Below are 24,524 nucleotides of genomic sequence, written 5' to 3'. Positions count from 1 at the left end.
GTCGGTAGCGGCGGAGGAGATCGCGACCATCCGGCAGCTGAGCGGGGACGAGACTGAAGGAAAAATCTCCTTCGCCCGTCCCCATAGCTCCGCTGGGCGGAAGTGACGTCAAAACGTCATTCCCGCCCAGCGTCTTAAAGAAACATTTTTTTTTTTTGTCATTTGAAAAAATGACATTTCCAAATTATTATTTTTTTTTGCATTTAAGCCCAAATATGAGATCTGAGGTCTTTTTGACCCCAGATCTCATATTTAAGAGGACCTGTCATGCTTTTTTCTATTACAAGGGATGTTTACATTCCTTGTAATAGGAATAAAAGTGATAATTTTTTTTTTTTTTTTTTTTCAGTGTTAAAAATTCTAAAATAAATAAAAATAAATGCGAAAAGCAAAAAAAAATTTTTTTAAAGCGCCCCGTCCCGACGAGCTCGCGCGTAGAAGCGAACGTATACGCAAGTAGCGCCGACATATGAAAACGGTATTCAAACCACACAAGTGAGGTATCGCCGCGATCGTTAGAGCAAGAGCATTAATTTTAGCTTCAGGCCTACTCTGTAACTCAAAAAATGCAACCTGTAGAATTTTTTAAACGTCGCCTATCAAGATTTTTAAGGGTAAAATTTTGACGCCATGCCACGAGCGGGCGCAATTTTTAAGCGTGACATGTTGGGTATCATTTTACTCGGCGTAACATTATCTTTCACAATATATAAAAAAATTGGGCCAAATTTATTGTTGTCTTATTTTTTCATTTAAAAAAGTGAATTTTTTCCAAAAAAAGTGCGCTTGTAAGACCGCTGCGCAAATACGGTGTGACAAAAAGTATTGCAATGACTTCCATTTTATTCTCTAGGGTGTTAGAAAAAAAATATATAATAAACACCGACTCTGAAAAACAGGCCCGGGGCTAAAGTGGTTAAATACAAGATCTTTTGATTAGCTATAGGTATATATGTATGCCAGTCCTTCCAGTTGTGTATTTAGTTATGTAGTTGTCTTTTGCTTTTTCTATATATTGTAAAGTATTTACCATATATGTATTTTTCTTGCTAGCTTACCGTTGAGGTTCTGGGTGAATGTCATCAAAAATCCTCAATTTGTCTTTGACATCCACAAGAACAGCATTACGGACGCCTGTCTTTCTGTGGTGGCTCAGACATTTATGGACTCATGCTCAACTTCAGAGCACCGTTTAGGCAAAGATTCACCTTCAAACAAGCTTCTCTATGCCAAGGACATCCCAAGTTATAAAAACTGGGTAGAAAGGTACGCTTTTAAAACATGGTTTAATAACTTTATCTTGTCTCATGAATTTTACAAGTGTTTCATGCTTATTTACTATATACACTAAAATGGTAAAAGCATACAATGGTACTTTTTATGTCAAAGGGCAAAATTGCAACAATTTTCATTCTAATGGTGTCATGCAAGTCAGGAAGGTGTTAAAATAGTAATCCCAAGATCCCTAATGCACATACCACAGAGATTAAATTCCATGCTTATAGTTGTTATGTTGCCCTTTTTCACAATACTCTTTATGGAATTTATCAAGGAGACATTAGACATGTGTTTATCACCACAAATTGACAAGTTATTTTATTTTTTTATTGCCACTCTGGATTAGCAAAGAGTATTTTTTTTTTGGATAAATATCATTAGCTTTTTTTTTTCTTTTTTTTTTATCTCTTTCCAGTTCAACATAAGCAATTTAAGTAAATTCACCTTGAGAAAAATGCAAGGGCTGCCAATAATGTAATACTTGAGTCACTGACCCAAAACAATTATGCAAATCAAAAAGTCAGGGAAAAGCCAGAGGTCCTTATTTATATACTTGTTTCAAGTCAGAGACTTAAAGGGGCATTATAAAGGGTAACCTCAGAAGCAGAGGTAAGTACTGGTTGCCTCCACATTCTCGCATGGCAGGTTTTCCTTAAATTATAGTTAACATTCTAGGTGCTAGTGAACTGTTGGTGAACTGCAAAGAAATAGTGGGTAATTTTATTTTTTATATACTGCCATTTAATACCAATCTTATTGTTCTGTACAGTCAGACAGCCAGGAATTGGCTGCCCTTTGTGTTCATATATTCAGCCTCTCTTAAGTCTTAACCAGCACATACACCTTTACAAGATGAAAATTTGCATGTGTGTTTCCATTTCAGAATTTCTGATGCAACAATATGGTGGTACATGTAATTGAATGAAAAAAAATATATAATTACCACTGCTTGCATATAAAACATATCTATACAGAACCTCACTGTATCTCTGATAATCAGTCACATCAGTCTACTCTATGGGACTGTGTCAATGGGCTTGGCCTTGTGTTGATGGCATCAGTTTGAGAAGCATTTCAAATCATTAAGTGTTCATTGATTGGTGCGTTTGACTCGCAGTTGACATCTTTCTGACCTGCATTTGACCTACTTCAAGCAGGTTTTGCACTTCTATAGACTTGTATATGAATGTAAAGCCCGCTTGAAGTGAAAGATAGCTTGATGACACAGGCCCTTAAGGTGCCATAACAATGAGATAAATGTCACTTAATCTGGAAGTGTCTAGCCACATTTTCTAACTTTAGAAATGTGGATAAGTGAAAGGCCTGGGAAAGGAAGATCCAACAGATAGTGGATCGGGTCTAACGGGAAGGGCACAGCAAATAGACTTTGAAGGAGGGGCATTACAGTAGCCCAAAATGGTTGTATTAGTGAACACTGACAGAAAATATGAAAATAAGAACCTACAGTGGGGAAAATACTTATCTGATCCCCTGCAGATTGTGTTAGTTTGCCCACTTACAAAAATAAAAAAAGAGTTTATAATTTTTATCATAGGTGTATTTTAAATTATAGAGATAGAATATCAACCAAAATTCCAGAAAAAACACATGCTATAAATGTTATAAATTGAGTTGCAGTTCAGTGAGTAAAAGTATTTAATCCCCAGACAAAACATGACTTAGTTCTTGGTGTAGAAACCCTTGTTGAGGTAAGATGTTTGTTGTTGTTAGTGACCAGGGTTCACTCTTCTTTACAAATCTTCTCTAAATCCTTAAGGTTTCTTGGCTGTCGCTTGGCAACTCAAAGTTTCAGCTACCTCCATACATTTTTGTATAGGATTATGGTCTTGAGACTGGCTAGGCCACTCCATGACCTTAATATGCTTCTTCTTCAGCCACTGCTTGACTGTAGGGATGGTGCTCTCAGGGTCTTAGTAAGCATTTTTCTTCTTCCCAACTCAGTGAGTCCTCCAGCTCAAGAAGGTACAATCATGCCAATCTAAATGATTCAGAGAAGGATTGGGAGAAAGTGCTTTGGTTAAATGAGGCCAAAATTGAGTTATTTGACATTAACTCAATTTGCCGTGTTTGGAGGAAGAAAAATGCTGACTATGACCCTAAGAAGCACTGAGATGGAAACATAATGCTTTGGGGCTGTTTATTTGCAAAAGATACAGGCTGACTTTGCCACAATGAAGGGCCAATAGACAGGGCCATGCATTGTACAATCTTGGATGAGAACCTTCTTCCCTCAGCCAGAACACTGAAGATGGGTCGTGGATGGGTCTTCCAGCATGACAATGACCCAAAACATACCACCAAGGCATCAAAGGAGTGGCTCAAGAAGAAGCACATTAAGATCATAAAGTGGCCTAGTCAGTCTCCAGACCTTAATCCGATTTATTTATGGAGGGAACTGAATCGTCAAATTACCAAGCGACAGCCAAGAAACTTTAAGGTTTTAGAGAAGATCTGTAAAGAGTGGACCAAAATCCCTCCTGAGGTGTATGTAAACCTGGTCACCAACTACAGGAAATGTTTTACCTCTGTGCTTGCCAACAAAGGTTTCTCCACGAGTACTAATTCATGTTTTGGTTGGAAATCAAATACTTATTTTACTTACTGAACTGAAACTTAATTTATAGCATTTGTTTCATATGTTTTTCTGGATTTTTGGTTGATTTTCTGTCTCTATAATTTAATTTAATACGCCTATGATAAAAATTATAGACCCTCATTTCTTTGTAAGTGGGTAAACTTACAAAATCTGCAGGGGACCAAATAATTATTTTCCCCACTGTATATCAAAGCTACAAGGCCAACAACAATGCGAAATATTAGGGGTCATGGCAATGTAGAACTTCAGGTGTTCTTTACCAAAACATTAAAAGTTTAATAGCAGTCTCTCTCTGCACCACACATCAGGATGTTTTATAGGTGGAAGACCAAATATTAGCCCAACAGTAAAGAAGAATAGGCCTCTGGATGATATGAGACAATTTTTACATATAGGTGTGCAGGTTATTAATAAGAGGGGAGGCTTCATGAAGTATTTCATAAATGGAGGAAATTAAATGGATCTGATAAGGGCCCTGAGCCAAAATATATTCACATTTTGTGGGCCTATCCAGGGTAAGGGTTGACCTCATAGTTTAAACTTGTAGGTATTTTGTAATGTCAATTCTCATTTTTTATAGAGGTTACATTTGATTCACTGTTGTTCTGTTTAAATATATAAATTAAGACACTTTCACAAAAGAAGACAAGTACTAATAAAAGAAGACAACACAAAGTTAATGGAAGAGATGTTTCATTTATAAAAGAGTCTAAAAGAAGAATTGTCTGTATTCCAACAGCAATAAATAAAGTCTTCTGTTTATTTTTAAACTAGAATATGGGAATAGAAATATTCTTGCTATGCTAACACAGTCAGTTGCTCTTCTACATGAGATCCGGAGAAGGTTAGAGTATCGCTGGAATATGAATCTGCTACATAGGGAGGCTTCTTGTAGATATACTCATACTGCACATATGTTCAAGGCGGTGGGCTGATAAAATGTGTAAGGTAGCATGATAACCAATCCACCTTTTCCCCCGTGCCTAATATATTGTTAATGCAGACAGCATTTGTGCAGTGTTGAACATATCATGTTGACACACAGCAGCAGGTGCAATGTAATTTTGCTGCAACGCATCTGTACATTGTTATGAATTGGTCTTTGGATTTTGGCCGAAAGGTTCCTGATAAAAAAGGAAGGAAACCATTAGCATAAATCCATGAAGCAGATTTTACTCAATTGAATAAAAAATATCTCAATAGATGTTAAATAAGTTTTACATTAAAAAGAGAAAATTCTATTTTTGTTTTACCTCTGTCTCTACCTGTAGTAGCTATCAAAAAATCAAAGCATTGGATGTGAATTCCAGAATGAATTTGAGTATGTTTTTACTGGAATACAAATTAACGTTCTGACTAGTGTTTGTGAAAGGTAATGGTCTCCAGTATTTTACATTCTATGATAAGAAATGACACGTGAAATGCATAAAAGTGTATAGAACTGATAATTAGACCCTTTTAAAAATATAAAGGTAGATAACTGCGCTAACCTCTTAATTTAAACTCCAATTATAAGTGTGTAAATTATAACACTATATTCAAAGTGACCACCCCAACTCGATGATTCACATCAATAATTAGTTGTGCATACAAATTATATAAAAGTCCCAATATGAATTCTTCATATATTAATCCGCTGTGCCGGACGTGAGTATATATGGGCAATCCAAACCGATGTAAAAAAATGCGACGGCCGGTCATACGTTCGTGGATCGTCGGAAATAGCTAATTTGCATACTCGACGCGGATTATGATGGGAACGCCACCTAGCGGACGCCAAAAAATTGCACGAAGACGTACGCCTGTTGGATCTAGCCGAGATGCCGTCGTATCTTGTTTTGAGGATTCAAAACAAAGATACGACGCGGGAATTTTGAAATTACGCCGGCGTATCAGTAGATATGCTGGCGTAATTTCTTTGTGGATCTACCCCCATAAGTATATGTCTGGGGGAAAAAAATATATTCAGTAGGTTTCTGCAATATACTGTATGCTCTTTTCAGTATGCGTTTTCCCTGATTTTCCAGGTAACCAGTGTGGTTTTAACTTCCTGTTTGGACTGACAACATAGCACCTCTGCTGCACTGAAATCTCAAGCATTGATGCCAGCCCTGCCCAGTTCTTACCTGTTGGACTATAACCCCCTCCCCCATCTCCATAACTACTCCTTGTTCATGTTTTCTGCACTCCCCTTCACACAAGCTGCCTGATGTTTTTTCCCATTTACCTGCTGTTTCTCCATCGGGGAACCACTGCAGGGTGTGTGATAGCAAAAGAGAGGGACAAATAGAGGGCCGTGTGTGCTGGAGGGGAGGGAATGCCGGCAGAAGAAACAAGAAGGAGTTATGTAGATGGAAAAGGGAGAGAGATGAGGATATGGGGAGATATTCTGTAGTCCAGCAGGGAAGAACTGGGTAGCGCTGATAACTCTGCTTGGAATTGTAGTGCAGCAGAGGCACTATATTTCAGGTAAAAAGGAAGTTAGAAGCATGTTGGGTTTCTGCAGACCAACAGGTATTTGTTGTACTTGCATCATTGCAAGAAAGGCATAAAATGTGATAAATGTAAATATATTGCAGAGGTGTACTGAATATGTTTTTTTTTCCCATCTGTACAGCCTATTAAGTGTAAGTCACCCTTTAAACTTCAATCAGACATGTTTTTCCTAGTGGCATAATTTAAAGGATGCATTCTGCCATTTCAAAAGAATCAAGTGATATCACTGTGAAATAACTTTTTTAAACCCAACTGATCTTACCAGATTCTTGACAACTAAAGCTGAAGATTAACTTCAAGGGTAAGTTTACCTTTACAGAAAAATCTGTATGGTCAACTTACACAGGACACCCTCCTTGCCCCCCCCCCCAGTCCCACTGACCTGCATGGTAGCGTTCTCCCATTTTTAACCCCCGGTATAGCCGCCTCACGGCTTAGAAATCCCCAGAGCTTAATTTCCTAAACGTCCCTCATTAGGAGAGATGTTTAGGAGCATTCGAATTGGCTGGCGCCATCACATGGGTGGCACTAACCAATCAGAACCCATGTAGCCCATCCTGCCAGCAGGGAAGAAGAACAGAGAAAGCTTAGAGGAGTTCTAAGTGCTGGAGCCGTGAGGCGGCTGTACAGGAGCTTAGAACGGGTAATCGCTGCCATGCTGGTCAGGACTTGGGGGGGGCGAGAAGGAGGTCCTGTGTAAATTTACCATACAGATATTTCTGTAAAGGTGAATTTACACCTTAAGAAAAAAATCTACTTCCATCATTAAAAGGCAGCTGTGTACTTAGTCAGACCACTGTTTATATTATTTAAGATCTCAGTGTCCAGGTTTTTTCCTTACAGTATTTTCTCTTAGCTTGGCAGATGCTTAAACTCAGTTGCTATGCTTAATAGGTGTCTACAGGACACCTGTCAGCTATTTTAGTATATCAGAATTTACTCCTAATTATAAAATCATGTATCATGTTGCAGACTGCATTGGTGCACAGAATGTCAGAATGAAGAAATTAAATATGTAAATGATTGAGTCTAATTAACTAGTTGACAGCAAAGCACAGATGCGAATGGCAATGACTGATTGCCTTCTTCATGCAACGTCCGCTCACACTGGAATTACACCAGGGATGAAGGACATGGAGAATACAACATTCCTTGATGAGTCTGAAAATCTAGAGGGAATGTACTACAATGAAATTTGAATATTCTTGGGTTTGCAACAAATTAGCTTCATCCATTTTTATTTTTTATATGGTTGATTTGTTTGGCATCTTGAGACTATGGGGTTTATTTACTAACGGCAAGTCCAGTTTACACTACAAGTGCACTTGAAAGTCTACTTGGAAGTGGAGTCGCTGTAGATCTGAGAGGGGACATGCAAGGAAAATAAAAACAGCAATTTTGCTTGTACATTGGATGATAAAATCAGCAGAGCTTCCCCTCATTTCAGATCTTCCCCTCAGATGTAAAGCGACTGCACTCCCCAGTGCACTTCCAAATGCACTTGCAGTGCACTTGTAGTGCAAACTGAATTTGCCTTTAGTAAATCAACCCCTATGTGACTATGTGACTACAGTATGTCATAATGTTGTGTTAAGCACAATGTGCATGAGTTACACAGGCATGGGAAACAAAATACTTGACCATCTCCATCCATTTTCATATGGGCCAAAAAAAGCTATGTGAGTTCAATTGGTAAAGTACAACTGTTGCATTGATTAAAAGTTCATACTTCAACATAATATATATTCACTTGTCCTAGGGGTCTGTGACAAAACTGACAATATAATATATAGTCTTTTTATTAAGAGAATACTTTTTCTAGCAATACCGCCTACTATCTCCTGACACTGAGCACTTCCTGCTATGTTTTGAAAAGTTGTTTCTGGCAGAGGGGTTATTTAGTTAGCTCAATGCAGAACAGGTTTCTCCTTTTCAAACAGAACCCTCTGGTGGTTGCTAAGAACAGCTTCTCCACTCCAAAGGTGTATGCAAACACAGAGCCAAGCCATGTTTCTTGAAGCAGATTTTAGCTTCAGAAAAGGCAATCCATCATATTGACATTTTGGATAAGCTGCAGAGAGATGTACCGTAGCATGATGTTTACTTAAAATACAGTTAAACTTTAATTTTGTAGAAACATAGTGGGCCAGATTCACGAACAATTACGGCGGCGTAACGTATCCCCTTTACGTTACTCCGCCGCAAGTTTTCGTCGTAAGTGCTTGATTCACAAAGCACTTGTGTGTAAACTTGCGGCGGCGTAGCGTAAAGCCGTCCGGCGCAAGCCTAATTCAAATGGGGCGTGTACCATTTAAATTAGGCGCGTTCCCGCGCCGAACGTTCTGCACATGCTCCATTAGGAAATTTCCCGCCGTGCTTTGCGCGAAATTACTGCGCCCCGACGTGTTTTTTGACTGGCTACGTGCGTTACATCCTTTTCCATCCTTTTCCATCCGGACGTCTTAAAAAAAAATTTGAAATTCGACGCGGGAACGACGGCCATACTTTAACATGGCTGGTCTAAATCTAAGCCATGAAATAGCAGCCTTAAGTTTGCGACGGGAAAAACCGACTAGCGACGATGTAAGAGAATGCGGCGAACGCGCGTACCTTCGTGGATCGCCGTAAACAGCTAATTTGCATACCCGACGCGGAAAACGACGCAAACTCCACCCAGCGGTCGCCGAAGTATTGCATCCTAAGATCCGAAGGCGTACGAAGCCGTACGCCTGTTGGATCTTAGCCAAAAGCTGTCGTATCTTTGTTTGTGAATTACAAATAAAGATACGACGCGGCAAATTTGAAAGTACGCCGGAGTATCAGCAGATACTTTGGCGTACTTTTTCTGTGAATCTGGCCCACAGTACATACTTCTTAAGCAATCTTTAAAGAATATTGAACCACCCAATGTTATTATTATCCTTAGTTAAGGGGTCTTCACATCTAAACCACTGCTTTTAGGGTAAGAGAAGGACATCTATAACAAGAACCCTTTGTTCCTTGGAATAATAGTATTGAGCGCGTGTAAAACAAAGTACTTGGGTAACTAAAAAAGGTTGAAAACCAAGCTTTTATTAAACTCTGAAGAGGGATCAGTGAAGTACATACACTTAGTTCTGCCACATATGAACCTATCACCCCAACAGCTATTTTGTTCACTCATAATATCAACATATTGTGCAGTAATTTAGATACAACCGTTTCATAAAGGATAATAATATAATTTTCTCATAACCCAGTAATGCTCCAGAAACAGGACTCATTTGGGTAAAACACATCTTTTACCTGTGGATGGAAAGCCGATTTCCCAGAGGAAACCCATAGAAGCTTTTGGAGAACATAACAATTCCATATAGTACTAGAACGCCAACACTGCAAGGCAAGATTGATAATAGCTTAGCCACCATATTGTCCTTCAAAAGATAACATTTATAATGATATTTTAGTTATTTCCTGCATGACTAAATAGATTATTAAATTTCCTGGATGTTTTATTATGTGACGTCATCCTCTTAACCACTTCCCGCCCGGTCAATAGGAGATTGACGTCCGAGAAGTGGTTCTGAAATCATGACTGGACGTCTATGGATGTCCTGGAGGATTTCATGTCGCGCGATCAGTGATGCGGGGTGTCAGTCTGAGGCTCTTTACCACCTGATCAGCCATGTCCAATCATGGCTGATCACAATGTAAACAGGAAAAGCCGTTGATGGCTCTTCCTCACTTGCGTCTGACAGACGCGAGTAGAGGAGAGCCGATCGGCGGCTCTCCTGACAGGGGGGGTTCACGCTGATTGTTTATCAGCGCAGCCCCCCCCTCGGATCACCACACTGGACCACCAGGGAAGCCCACACTGGACCACCAGGGAAGGGCAAAAAAAAGGGGCAATAAAAATAAAAAAAAGTCAGTAAAAAAAAAGGGCAGTAAAAAAAATAAAAGATGCCAATCAGTGCCCAAATGGGCACAGACTGGCAACATGGATACAACATGGATACATCAGTGCCACCCCACAGTGTCCATCAGTGCCACCCCACAGTGCCCATCCATGCCCAGTGCCCACCTATCAGTGCCCATCTGTGCCACCCATAAGTAACCATCAGTGCCACCCATAACTGCCGCCCATGAGTGCCCATCTGTGCCGCCTATGAGTGCCCAGTGCCGCCTATGAGTGCCCATCAGTGCTGCCCATGAGTGTCCACCAGTGCCGCCTATGAGTGCCCATCAGTGCCGCATACCAGCGCTGCCAATCAGTGCCCATCAGTGCCACCTCATCGGTGCCCATCAGTACTACCTCATTGATGTCCATCAGTGTCATCTCATCGGTGCCCATCAGTGCCGCCATATCAGTGCCTGTAATTGAAAGAGAAAACTTACTTATTTACAAAATATTAACAGAAAAAAATAAAAACGTATTTTTTTTCAAAATTTTCAGTCTTTTTTTAGTTGTTGCGAAAATTCCGATTGTGTGTACAAGGCATTAGAAAACCATTGGAAGAAAGATAAAATGATATGTTAAGATCTCTTGTCTTCTTACATACTCAAGCTGCAGGGAGCTTTCTCTGTGCTTATGTATGAACAGCCATAATGAAGCCAACATATTGTATCCATTAAATACAGATAGAACAGAACTTAGCAAGTCCTATTAGGTTCTAAAGGAAGTAAAGGAGAGTATGAAATATACATGCTTTGTACCATTCAACTGTTACATACCTTTAGAGTTGAAAGGGCCAAAGCATTTCTACAGTGTATGAATAATATACAACTAGATCAATTTTCAAAACGAAGATAAGGAACAGGAATCAGTCTTGTTAGTATGATTATATAAATATTCTAGAGAAGTTGAACATCTGACTTTGATCCTGTTCCATCTTCCTCTTAGTCCCTCTCAAAGTCTGAACATTTGTAATAGCAAGAAACAGAACTGTATATGCATGAACAGGCTGATCACTTTAGATGAAATGTAATTATAATGAGAATCAGCCAGCAGTGAGGAGTGAATTTTGTATTGCTTTATTGTGGCGTCACACAGACAGATCGGTGTCGGGAAATAGTTAAAACAATAAGAGTTGACTGACAAGGAAAATAGTTGCCTTTTTGATTAAATATTTTTACAGATTAAATATACTTCTTATGAACTTTACATCTAAGCTTTTTTATTTTGCTTTCAGGTACTATTCTGACATTGGAAAAATGCAAGCTATAAGTGATCAAGATATGAATGCGTATTTGGCAGAGCAATCTCGTATGCACATGAATGAGTTTAACACAATGAGCGCACTCTCAGAAATCTACTCATACGTGGGGAAGTATAGTGAAGAGGTAAGTTTACATGATGTTACCCCTCTTCATTAAAATAACTTATTTTTTTTAAAGCCATTTACTATAAGCCACCCAGCAGGTGAAGCTCTGGACTCATTTAAATATGTTTATCAGACTAAGATTACTGATTAGCTAAAACACAGTTCACAGAGGTAAGTAGCTGAAAAACAATTTACCATTAAAACAGATTGCACCAGAGGAGGGACTCACCAACAGGCCCGGATTTACTCCCTTTGCCGCCCCAAGGCCGGGTCCTTCAATGCCGCCCCCGCCTGCGCAGTACAGGGGGGACATTATCCGCCGGGGGACTTTTTTGGCAGGACACTGAGAAGCGGGGGGGGGGAGTGCTGCTGCAGAATATGACATTGAGAACTGGGGGGGTGCTCACCACCTCTTCCCTCAGTTTTCTCTCCTCTCACCATCCGTGACATGACAGGGGGGAACTCCCGAAATGAAAGTGAAAGTGGTGAAAGTGTCCTCTCCTCTCAGGCACAGTGCTCACCAACTACCCCTCCCTCCCATTTGATCTGTTTAAACATGGCGGTATGGAGATTCAGTTAGACAGAGACCTCCACAGACAGAAAGTCTTCTACTGAGCTCTCTGGACAATCAAAAATGCTCTGTAACATTAGTGTTATAAATGTACCCTTTATTAATGTTCATTTTTAATATATACACTATATTGTCAAAAGTATTAGGATGGTTAGGAAGTATTAGGATGACTGCCTTTACACACATATGAACTTTAACGGCATCCCAATCTTAGTCCATAGGGTTCAATATTGATTTGGCCCACCCTTTGCAGCTATAACAGCTTCAGCTCTTGTGGGAAGTCTATCCACAAGGTTTAGGAGTGTTTATGTGAATGTTTGACCATTCTTCCAGAAGCACATTTGTGAGGTCAGGCACTGATGTTGGATGAGAAGGTTTGGCTTGCAGTCTCCGCTTAAATTCATCCCAAAGGTGTTCAATCGGGTTGAGGTCAGCACTCTGTGCAGGCCAGTTAATGTTTCTCCACCCATGTTTTTAGGGACCTTGCTTTGTGCACAAGTGTTTTGGTATGCTGACTCCTTAAGGCCCTGTACACACGATCAGTCCAAACTGATGAAAACGGACTGAAGTTCAGTATCATCGGTTTACCGATGAAGCTGACTGATGGTCTGATGTGCCTACACACCATCAGTTCAAAAACCGACGCAGTGACGTAAACACACAACGACGTGCTGAGAAAAATGAAGTTTAATGCTTCCAAGCATGCGTCGACTTGATTCTGAGCATGCCCGGGTTTGGAAGCAATGCTTTTGCGTACTAACCATCGGTTTTGACCTATCGGTTACCAGTCCATCAGTTCAATTTTAAAGCAAGTTCTAAATTTCTGGAACGAAGGATAACAGACTGATGGGGCTCACACACGGTCGGTTTGGACCGATGAAACTAGTCCGTTTTCATCAGTTTGGACTGATCGTGTGTACAGGGCCTGAGGCCGCGTACACACGGTCGGTCCAAACCGATGAAAACGGCCTGAAGTCCAGTTTCATCGGTCCAAACCGACTGTGTGTACGGCCCATCTGTCTGTTGTCCTTCAGACAAAAATTATAGAACTTGCTTTAAAATCAAAACCGATGGTTAGTACACAAAAGCATCGGTTCAAAACCTGCACATGCTCAGAATTAAGTTGACGCATGCTTGAAAGCATTTAACTTCGATTTTTTTCAGCACGTCGTGTATTTTACGTCACCGCATTCTGACCCGATCGGGTTTTGAACTGATGGTGTGTACGTACATCAGACCATCGGTCTGCTTCAGCGGCGAACCGATGAAAACGGTCCGTCGGACCATTCTCATTGGATGGATCGACCGTGTGAATGCGGCCTAAGAGTTCCCTTTACTGGAATGAAGGGGCCAAGCAAAAACCCTGAAAAAAACAACAACACCATAATCTCCCTTCCACCAAATAATTTGGACCAGTGCAAAAAGCAAGGTCCATAAAGACATGGATAAGCAAGTTTGGGGTGGAGGAACTTGCCTTCCCTGCACAGATTCCTGACCTCAATCCGAAACATTTTGGGATGAATCAGAGTGGAGACTGAGAGCCAGGCCTTCTCATCCAAAATCAGTGCCTGATCTCAAAAATGCACTTTTGGAAGAATGGTCAAACATTCCCATATATATTAAAATATCTGTTTAAAAACCGTAATGCATTTTTGCTTAAATGTAATTTTTTTAATTAGATGTTGCCACTAAAAAAAATATTAGGTTTACGTGTTAGGCCTCGTACACACGACAGAGAAACTCGACGTGCTTGGCACGTCGAGTTCCTCGTCTCGTTTTGGGATGAAGCCGCCGAAGAGCTCGGCGGGCCGCCTTCTCCTATAGAACAACGCGGCCAACGAGAAAATAGAGAACATGTTCTCTATTTTCTCGTCGAGCTCCTCGGCGGCTCCATCGAGCCAAAACTGTACAGACGACAGAGATTCTCGGCAGAATCCGGGTTTTGACCGAGTTTCTCGGCGAATTCTGCCGAGAATCTCTGTCGTGTGTACGAGGCCTCAGAAATTGAATTCCATCTCTTTGAAAAATAAAGCTAAAAAACTGAATTTACAACGCTGATGTATATTGGCCAATGATCTGCAAAAGCTTTAGTTTGCCTGCTTCTACAAGGTGATTTATTTTTTGGTTATAACGTTACTAATCAAAAAGTAGCATTGATTTTGAATAGTGTTTGACTTTTGCCGTCTTATAGTACAAAGACACTATTTCATTTGAAGACAGAGACTATTTAGCAAGCATAACTAATAGCCATTTAGGAAATCATTGTGCACCTTATATGACATCCTCTTCCAACTCACACTTGCGAACTGGAAACGTTAAGCAGAAGATCAATGTGCGGTGCATCTGTTATTGGTTAACATTTTATCTGGAATTTAAGAAATGAGACATGCTTATGAAGTGATGCCAACTCTGTGATGAGTATAGCATTTGAGAATGACATAGAACATCTGGGGAGCCATCGACATATCAACAAAGAAATTAAGAAAACATATGGACCCTGTTCAGAAATATCTTTGGAAACATACCGATAAAGCAATACAGGCAGAATATAGTACACAATGTATGCTTTATGATAATGAATCTTTGGATACTAAGTCATTTGTATGGTGTTGTGATTTTGTATACAGCTAGCAAAGTCAAATTTAACTTGAGAGTTTTAATCCCTCAGTGTTAATAGCTTTCTCTGCTTTATGGCAGGACACATCTCATTGCACAACACATCTTATTGCTCAGCCCTTCTCAAATATAGCAGGAAATGCTTAATTCTAATTAAAAACATACTTAATTTGCAGCTGACGCAAATTAATTGGCTACTGATATCAATGTGCTGAGAACAGTGGGGCAAACTGCATAGTCTTCTTTTGTATATTTTGTGTAATTCTGTTTTCCACTGTTGGTGGCATTAATAAGGACCAATAGACCTAAAGCACATTCTAGCATTTTCCTCAAAAGAGCTAGCCACCTTTCCCTCAGCCTTTTCCTAGGTTGAAATGGCTGTTAAAATTAAATAATACTATGAAAATTATTAAGCAGCACACAGATAGATGCAAAATCCTAAAAAGGAACTGTAAACACTTTAAGGCCGTGTACACACGGGCAAACATGTACGATGAAACCGGTCCGCCGGACCGTTTTCACCGTACATGTCTGCCCGGGGATTTCTGTACGATGGCTGTACTAACCATCGTACAGAAATCCGCGCGTAAACAATACGCGGCGACGTGGGCGGGCCTGCCAGTTAAATGCTTCCACGCATGTGTCAAAGTCATTCGACGCATGCGAGGGATGACGGACGCTCGGACATGTACGGTAGGTCTGTACAGACGACCGAACATGTCCGAGCGGGCAGGATTCCAGCGGACTGTTTTAAAACAAGTCCAGGAATATTTGTCCGCTGGGAAAAGGCCCGGCGGGCAAATGTTTGCTGGAATCCTGCACGCTCGGGCCTACACACAACCGAACATGTCTGCTGAAACTGGCCCGCAGACCAGTTTCAGCAGACATGTTTGGTCGTGTGTACGGGGCCTAAGACTTAGGGCCCTTTCACACATACAGACCTTGTGTCCGCATTTTCATCCGTCCGTTTGCGGATGAAAACGGGACATACATGGGTTCCTTTGTGATTACGGGTGTCAGCGGATGAACATCCGCTGACACCCGTAATTTGTCCTCCTCCGCAAAGATCCGAATTTGCGTACGGAAGGAATCCTATTTTTCTTCCGTCTGCCGGTTCGGATCGGATGAACACGGACATACGGTCCGTGTTCATCCGATCCCCCATAGGGGAGAGCGGAGGAAAGACAGGGCGGTCCCTGCACAGTGTGCGGGGACCGCCCTGTCAGCTGCCAGCTCAGCGGGGATTTTACGGAGGATCCCCGCTGAGCTTTGCGGACACACGGAGCGGATCATTACTGATCCGCCCCGTGTGAAAGGGCCCTAAGGCCCCGTACAGACAACCGAACATGTCTGCTGAAAAAGGTCCGTGGACCAGTTTCAGCAGACATGTTCGGTCGTCTGTACAGCCGAGCGGACAGGATTCCAGCATACATTTGCCCGCCGGGCCTTTTTCCAGTGGGCAAATATTTCCAAACTTGTTTAGAAACAGCCCGCTGGAATCCTGTCCGCTCGGACATGTTCGGTCGTCTGTACAGACCTACCGTACATGTCTGAGCGGCCACCATCCCTCGCATGCGTCGAATGACTTTGACGCATGCATGGAAGCATTGAACTGGCAGGGCCACGCACGTTGCCGCGACGGCACGGCCTCGACGCCGCGTATCGAGTATGCACGGATTTCTGTATGATGGTGAGTACAGCCATCATACAGAAATCCCCGGGCAGACATGTACGCTGAAAACGGTCCGGCGGACCGCTTTCATCGTACATGTTTGCCCGTGTGTACAAGGCCTAAGAGGAACAATACTCACCTCAGCTCCAACAATGCAGAATCCTTGAGCTCCCCACCCCGCTGCTGACATCTTCGGGTGGCCAGCTTTTGGTTTCCCTTTACCAGCCACTGTCATTGGCTGGGTGGAGATGATGTCATTCACATAAAAGAAAACTGATGCAACCACCACATCTAATAATTGGTAAGCGTCAATATATATATATATATATATATATATATATATATATATATATATTGGGCTTTTGTTTAATACTGCTTTAAAGTGGCAACATGATACGGTAATGCATAGACATCACTGGGTTGATTAATAGGTTGTTTTACATTCACAGACAAAGAAAAAAAAATGTTTTTGCTTGAACACGATTGGGTGATAGAAGTAATCAAAACCTTGTCTCATTCACAAAGATAAGGGAAACTTTTCTTGCACAGTGAACAGCCTATATAGCTTTAGTAAATCAACCTCCCTAAGTTTTTTTTTATACCGTATATACAATAAGAGCTTAATCTTTTCTTAACCCACTTATAGTTCCCATATACCTTCAGTTTGCAGAAGGTCTCCTAATATACAAATTGCCTGACCAAACATACAGACTGGATTCCTATTTTTCTGTGCATGTTTTCGTGAGTTTTAGGTGTGTTAGCAACAATAATGCATTTTCATACACTGCTTTTGTCACCAATAGGCCTCTTAAAGTGTATTGATGCATCAAAAATAGACAATGCATGACAATGTATTACATAAATGTAAATTTGTACCATTGAAAACTATGACTAAATGGTGTACATGCATACTGTGCTAATTGGAGTAAATGAGCCCTCAGAATAAGTTGCAGTCTGTGCCAAACCAGCTTTGGAAGGATCCATAGGAACCATGCCATGTATATGCTAACCCAGTAGTTCTCAACCTCAGTTCCCAAGTACCCCCAACAGGTCATGTTTGCAGGTTTTCCTTCTGCTTGCTATTTTGGACAGCTATTTTATATAGGAGAAATTCCCAAAACTTGGCCTGTTGGGGGTACTTGAAGACTGAGGTTGAGAACCACTGTACTAACTTATCCCATTAACAGCTATGACATGTTGGGCAGAAGTGATTGCACACAGCTTTTTTTTTTTTTTTTTATATAATTCGTTCTCGTATGTATGACTTTTAGAGGAATCCTAAAAATAACTACACAGGGGGAAATTTAGTAAAACTGGGACACTCAGAATCTGGTGTAGCTGTGCATGGTAGCCACTTAGCTTCTAATTTCAGCTTGTTCAATTATGCTTTAACAATAAACTTGGAAGCTGATTGGTTTCTATGCAGAGCTGCACCAGATTTTGCACACTCCAGTTTTAGTAAATATCCCCCATATAGTTTTTTTATATCAATTTCCATGTAATAACTGCATAATGAAGTTCTTCCCAAAGTGGCTCTGCTTATTAAAACTTACTAATTTGTGGTCAAATTCATGAATGAATTCTCAAGCATTTACACATTTTAATATTTGCAGTCTTAATTACACTAACAGTATCCATTACACTGTCTAGTCTTTAGAAAAAAAATGTAATTGAATATGACACCGTAAAAAGCTTTTTTTTTTATTCACTGTTGCCATTGTGGTGTCCATATAATCTGAGTGACAATCCTAATAACAGAAGCTGAGTAAATTAAAAAGATGCATAAATAAATACAGAAAAAAAGTGTTTTGAGAAACCTACAAAAGCTGTGCATGTTAAGAATTTCAGTGCAGTCGTAATTAATATTTTGTAAAGCTTAAATACTGTAATTAAAGCACATTGAAGACCTCCAAAAACATAATAATTTATCTTTTTAGTGCACATTTTGCCATCTATAAACATGAACATAACTGTCTGCTTGAAATTTGTGGTTATTATTTTGTTATATTTGTTTAGTGTTTTAAAAAAAGATGTTCATAAACATTTCCTGAAAAGGGCCCTTGATTGCTTACTGCGTTTTATTCCCTTTCACCCAGAATGTAGAATTGCCAAATGACTTGTTTGAAAGCTTCTATCTGGGTGTTGATGAATTAATCTCATTACTACTAGGTCACTGTGATTCTTCTCTTTCTCTTTGTGAACCACTTGTGCTCCCTTTGAAAGTGTTACTGTCTGTTCTTGCCAGACATTTGCCACAAAATAATTAGTCATTACAAACTGCGCTTTTCAATACTTGATATCTTCCAAAGTCCTAATTGGTTTTGGAGAAAAAGTGTGTTAGCTTCAGTTAGAGATATTACTTTTAGAGAATTATGTTGCTGTGTCTATAGAAATAAATAAAATGTGAGATAAAAAAAAAAAGTCAGATTTACCAATTTGGTTATTTATACATAACATAAGCTAGTTATCTCACATAGAACTTGGAGCTTACACAGAGCTGAGGACTCTATTTCTACCCCTATGTGATGGTGTTGGGTGCCTCAGCCACTGGAGCTGGCATTAAAAGGAACCTGTTTCCTTTATCTACATGTCCAACACACAGGTGCACTTTAAAATGCCAACTATTACTTGTATTCTGCTGTTTCATATTAAATACAGATTGCAGTATCTGGGCATGTTTGGTGGGGAAGAAACAGGGACTGCAGCAATAACTAGTGTGACCAGGCTCCTGTTCCAGGGGATCCTTAACAGAGCCTTTCTTCTACTTTCCAGAACAACACAGTAAAAAAAAGCAGAATACACTAAAGGGCCCTTTCACACGGATGTGTCTGTGTGCGGCCTCCGCTTTGCTTCGTGGGGATCACTCCGTCAATCCCCGCTGAGCAGGCAGATGACAGGTCTGTCTCTGCACACTGTGCAGGGACTGACCTGTCAGAGCGCCGCTCTCCCCTATGGGGGATCGAATGAAGACAGACCGTAGAGTCCGCCTTCATCCAATCCACCTGATAGATGGAAAATAGGGTTTCCATACGTCACACTTTAGCGGATCGGAGCGGGTCGGATGTCAGCGGGCATGTCACCGCTGAAAGGGGTCTAAGTGATAAAGTACCTTAGATTGTAAGCTCATTGAGGGTAGGGACCGATGTGAATGTACAGAATGTACAATGTATATGGAAAGCGCTGCATAAATTGACAGCGCTATATAAGTACCTAAATAATAATAATGATAATAATAATAAAGGGAAGCAACAGAAGTCTATTGTAGAGCTGTGTGGGAAAGTCACAGGCCAGCACAAAGAAGATTCCACATGCAAGTCCCCTGCAAGTGGTTATGTGATCTGGTGTTACACATTACATGGCCTAGTACAGAGGAATATCTATATGTGGCCTTGTTACATAACACAGTTAGTGAAAAATGAGTTAGGCCTCATACACACGACCAAGTTTCTCGGCAAAAACCAGTTTCTTGCTGGGAGATATTTTTTGCAGAGGAAACTGGTCGTGTGTACATTTTCGTCGAGAAAACTGTCGAGAAACTCGACGAGCCAAAAAGAAAGCAAGTTCTCTATTTCCTTGACGGGAATGGAGAAAATTGGCTTGTCGAGTTTCTCGACGGCTTCACAAGGAACTCGACGAGCAAAACGATGTGTTTCGCCCGTCGGGTTTCTCGGTCGTGTGTACGAGGCCTTAGAATTACATAAAAAGGTAGATTTGCACAAATTGCAGCATTAATGCTAAAAATGGTCCTATTCAGTGCCTGGGGGGGATAAGTCAGATACCTTACCATACCATAAGTACTAACTACAGCTTTAGAAATGTTTTAGTTTTTATGCAAAATGCTAATTTAAAGTTTAGATAAAGCTACTAATCATTGTAGATTTTAGTGTAGGGAAAAGTTACAACCATGTAAGAGAATTTTTTAATGCCATCGCTGTCCGATTTAAGATCCCCTTCACCACCTGTCCTGTAGATACAACTGAAAATAATATAAAATCTTTTCAAAATTCTAATGAAGAAATCCCCTTTTGGTAGCTGGCACTTGAAAAAGTGTTACATTGGAAGATTTCCCCATTATTTCTAACTGGTTAAAACTCATAAGTAATTTTTTTTATTCCCAGTGGCCATTAGGACAAAGAGAGAGATTGAATCTCCTTGGCAAGAACACAGACAGCAGTAAAAACCTGACAGGTGTTCTCACCCCAACCTCTCTAAAACGTATAGCTTTGCTTTTAGACACATTTTAAAACAAATGGCTAAGTGGATTGTAGTGGTTTTGTCTCTGTTTTATGACCAAAATTACTATAATCAGGAGACAGCATGACTTGACTCGGTTTATACTAGACCTTTTGAGGTGCCTTATATACATTTCTAAACTTCATAACCAGGGCTTATTTTATATGAAGCCTAACATCCAGCATTATTTCTTAGTGTTACTAGAGTGTTTCATACACTTTTGGTTGTTCTTGAGGTCTTGTAAGCTGATTTACAGCTCTAAATATTGTTTTTTTTTTCTGTTTTTGTTTTTTTTCAGATTTTAACAGCTTTAGATCAAGATGACCAGGCTGGAAAACAAAAACTTGCCTACAAATTAGAACAAGTCATTACCCTGATGAGTATAGACAGCTGAAAACTGTCCTTCCAGGTTACCCTGGAAGGGATAAACCAAGCCGTGCCTCAGTCAAGATTGTCATCTTTACCAAGTGCAAGTTCTGATTGACTGGATGCAGGGTCTTCTGCTTCCTCTTCTTCCTTCTATGAACCTCATGGATACATTATAATGTCCAGTGGATTAAGGAAGGACATATAATGTGGACAACTTTGGGAATCAAAAACATTCTAGCTAAGACCTCTGCTTGCAGACAAATGGTCGCATTATCCGTATCAGTATGGGAAACTATAAGGTCCTAAGTGCTGTGCTGCTTGTAGCTCCTCTCCTTGCCATGACGTGGTATGGATGGAACATGAACCTAGTATTAAGAATTTTGACAGACAATATAAAAAAAACCTTTCTTCAGCAGAAGTTGGCATGATTGATATCCCAACAAAATGACTTGAAAAATGTCTTCATGAAGCCTTCGAACATGAAACATGAAAATGAAATGTGTGAGAATCCTTCTTTAATCTCCCAGAGGCCATTAGAAGAAAGAAGTTTTCTCCTTTTTTTTTTTTTTTTTAGATCCATATTTTTCTCTCTCTTGAAAATGAGGATTAGCTGTTTGCTCTCTAATTCTACAGATACGTTTTGTCTCCATATCCCCAAGGATCTTACCTATTTTGATAAAACATAGAAACATTACTAAATTAACAATATAGTTTTCCATGTACATACTTATGGTTTCAGATATTATACAGGAGTTTTTAATTTTGTGATCCAGTATTCATATTACAGTACACAGAACAGTGATCTTATCACAGAAAATTTAGTTTGTCCTTAAGCACCATCTTAAACTCAGTTTTCCATTTTATATTGTATTCTTTGAATGTGGCCTGATCATTTTCTAGGATGGTCCTGCCAATTACGTGTTCTGCCTCATTAAATGTACTTTCCCGTGATTTGTTTCTTCAGTGGCAGGCATTGAACCAAGAGAAAATGTTTTAGCGCAAACCACAATTTATTAATTTATAATTATGTAAATATCAGATTATTAAGGTTTGTTTTATGAAATAATTTTGTACATCAAACATTGATTGTACTATCTAGCACAATGCATCAAAAAGTCCATCATAAACAGAGAGAAAGTCTGTAATTCATTTAACAGAGTAGACCATCATTAATTTTATTTATTCAGCCTTGGAAGGATTACACACATTCTGAAGGCTTGGAATATAAACATTTTAACTGCCATTTGGATTAGGAGCACAAATTTTGATATTCATGCAAACAAAAAAAAAAAAAAAATTAAAGCAATAGAATATCAGCACAATTTTTATTTGGGATAACAGGATACAATGTCACCTTTTGAAAAGGTTGACATTGCTTGAGTAAATCAACAACAAGAGTGGCAACAAGTTACTCGTTTTAAAACCGTAACATTGAAATTCCAGGTAATTACAGTATCTTTCCAAGGTTATTCTACCTTCTTTTTGTAAACTTGCAGGGTTGACAGTTAATATTTTAGATAGTAACATTTAAGTCTTTTCATTGTGGGACAGTAATGGACCATAACAAGTCTTCTTATTCTGAATGATTAGCATAAAAAAACATGTTTTTGTACATTTATGTCAATTAAAAAAAAAAACCTTAGTACGGATTTAGTTTGCCACAATCTGGAAGCCTACAGAAAACCACTGCTGAATCATGTTTATTTTTGTTGAGAGCACTTAATTCCTTATGCACCTTATTTGAACTTTTCATAGCATTTGCTTGGAATTGGCTGATGGCCTTTGAACTATAAATGCCATTTAAATGAAGTCTAAAGCATTGGTTGGCAACTACTCTTTGCAAGGGGAAGAAGAAGCAACATACTCAAAGAATTGTAGACAAAAAAAAACCAAAGGTCATGGTGGTAGACAACTCAAGGCTTTCTACTTGCCCTCGTGAGGACAAACACGTATGCATTTGTGTCTGCTCCAGTCCAGACGTTTCACATGATATATAGGAAGATGATGAGTCAAACATTTGCACAGCTGTACAGAAAGAATATGAGTAGACCACTATGCTATCCAATTCAATCAACCTTACCTTATTCTTCTTTGTATAGTACATATTTTTTTCCATTTTTTAAGAAAAAAAGCAACCTCAGACAATTTAAATAAATAAAAGAAAAAAACAAGATAAGTACATATAGAAAAACGTAATTTTTCGTGTTGACCATCGTGAGCTTCAAAGCTACCCGTCTCAAACCCTGTACTTTTTTAAATTTGTTTTTCTCCTCAAAATTCTTTCTTGCCTTGGGACCTGCCAGATTTGTGCTGTGAACGTGTAGGGTCTTTGCCCTGGAGCTCCAGAGGTATACCTTAGAATTCAGTTAATTTTTTATTAAAATAGCGCATGTTAATACAGTTAAAGCTGAGAGAAATGAAAGCCTTGCTGACAATGTGGACGTGGTTCCCATTTTATTCTTTCTTTTTGATTTGAGTTTTTTTTATTATTTTATTTATGTCTGCCTGAAAGCATTGATCTGAGTGGTTTGTCATGTGAATATATTCTATGTTATGGTGGAAACTTTATCAAAGACCGCAAAATGGCACAGGTTTCAGAAATATGATTATCACTAAATTGGAATTGATTTAACTTTCTGCAGATTAAAATGTAATCCCAGATCATACATGGTTTGAAACTCATATAACTAAAGTTTTATGGCTCACAAGTAAGTACTGTACAATGGTTGAGGTCCTAATCCAAGCTTCAAAACACACATTTGCTGTCCTGGCAAATGTAGATGTTCAATTATTTTCCCTTGTTTGGGGACCATTGAAGCCTATTGTAAATAAATCAGATTTATGGATTAAAAAATATTAATTATACTGTAAATGGTAATATAACACATTTTAATGCCTCTATATCGGATACAGCTTTATCTATTAAAAGTATCATCTCCTTACCCTGCTTGCATATATTAACTGCATTCAGGGATGTCAACAAATAGAATGTATCTTTGCATATTATACAATCATGACTTTAAAACTGTTGAGATTTTATTTTTATTATTAAAGGTTTACAGTCCAAATACACATACATCAATCTGAATTAAAACATGTATGCAACATTACCATATGACCCAAACATGTTGTATAGTATAGAGTTTAATTACTCTTATCTTTAGAATAACATCATTAGTTTGCATTATTAAACTTTAAAATAAATATGGCCAACCCCAGTCATTTTCTTCTTGGGTTTTGTATATGGTGGAGATGGGTGAACATTTTTGACTTGTTTTTGTTCTGTGCCCCTGTTGGGAAACATTCCCAAATTTTAATGCCCCCATATCACGGGGACAAGAAGCTAAGGTTAAAATCTTTACAACTGGGGCA

At 39.4% G+C, this 24,524-nt stretch overlaps 1 protein-coding gene across 2 annotated transcripts in view; it reads left to right on the top strand.

The window, feature by feature from the left end:
• The window catches only part of PLXNA4 (plexin A4), a 910,139-nt gene extending 887,108 nt beyond the window's left edge, over nt 1–23,031 (top strand). The window contains exons 31-33 of one of the 2 annotated variants that reach the window (XM_040343305.1): nt 1,054–1,266; nt 11,560–11,710; nt 21,082–23,031. In XM_040343305.1, coding sequence (XP_040199239.1) covers nt 1,054–1,266; nt 11,560–11,710; nt 21,082–21,177 — 460 coding nt within the window. In that variant the 3' untranslated portion in view covers nt 21,178–23,031. The remainder of the gene's footprint in view (nt 1–1,053; nt 1,267–11,559; nt 11,711–21,081) is intronic. The other variant, XM_040343306.1, reaches the window with a different exon arrangement.
• Nucleotides 23,032–24,524: the final 1,493 nt, after the last annotated feature.

Source organism: Rana temporaria, chromosome 3, assembly GCF_905171775.1.
Source record: "Rana temporaria chromosome 3, aRanTem1.1, whole genome shotgun sequence".
NCBI classification, from domain to species: Eukaryota; Metazoa; Chordata; class Amphibia; order Anura; family Ranidae; genus Rana; species Rana temporaria.
This window is presented reverse-complemented; position numbering and strand designations above follow the sequence as displayed.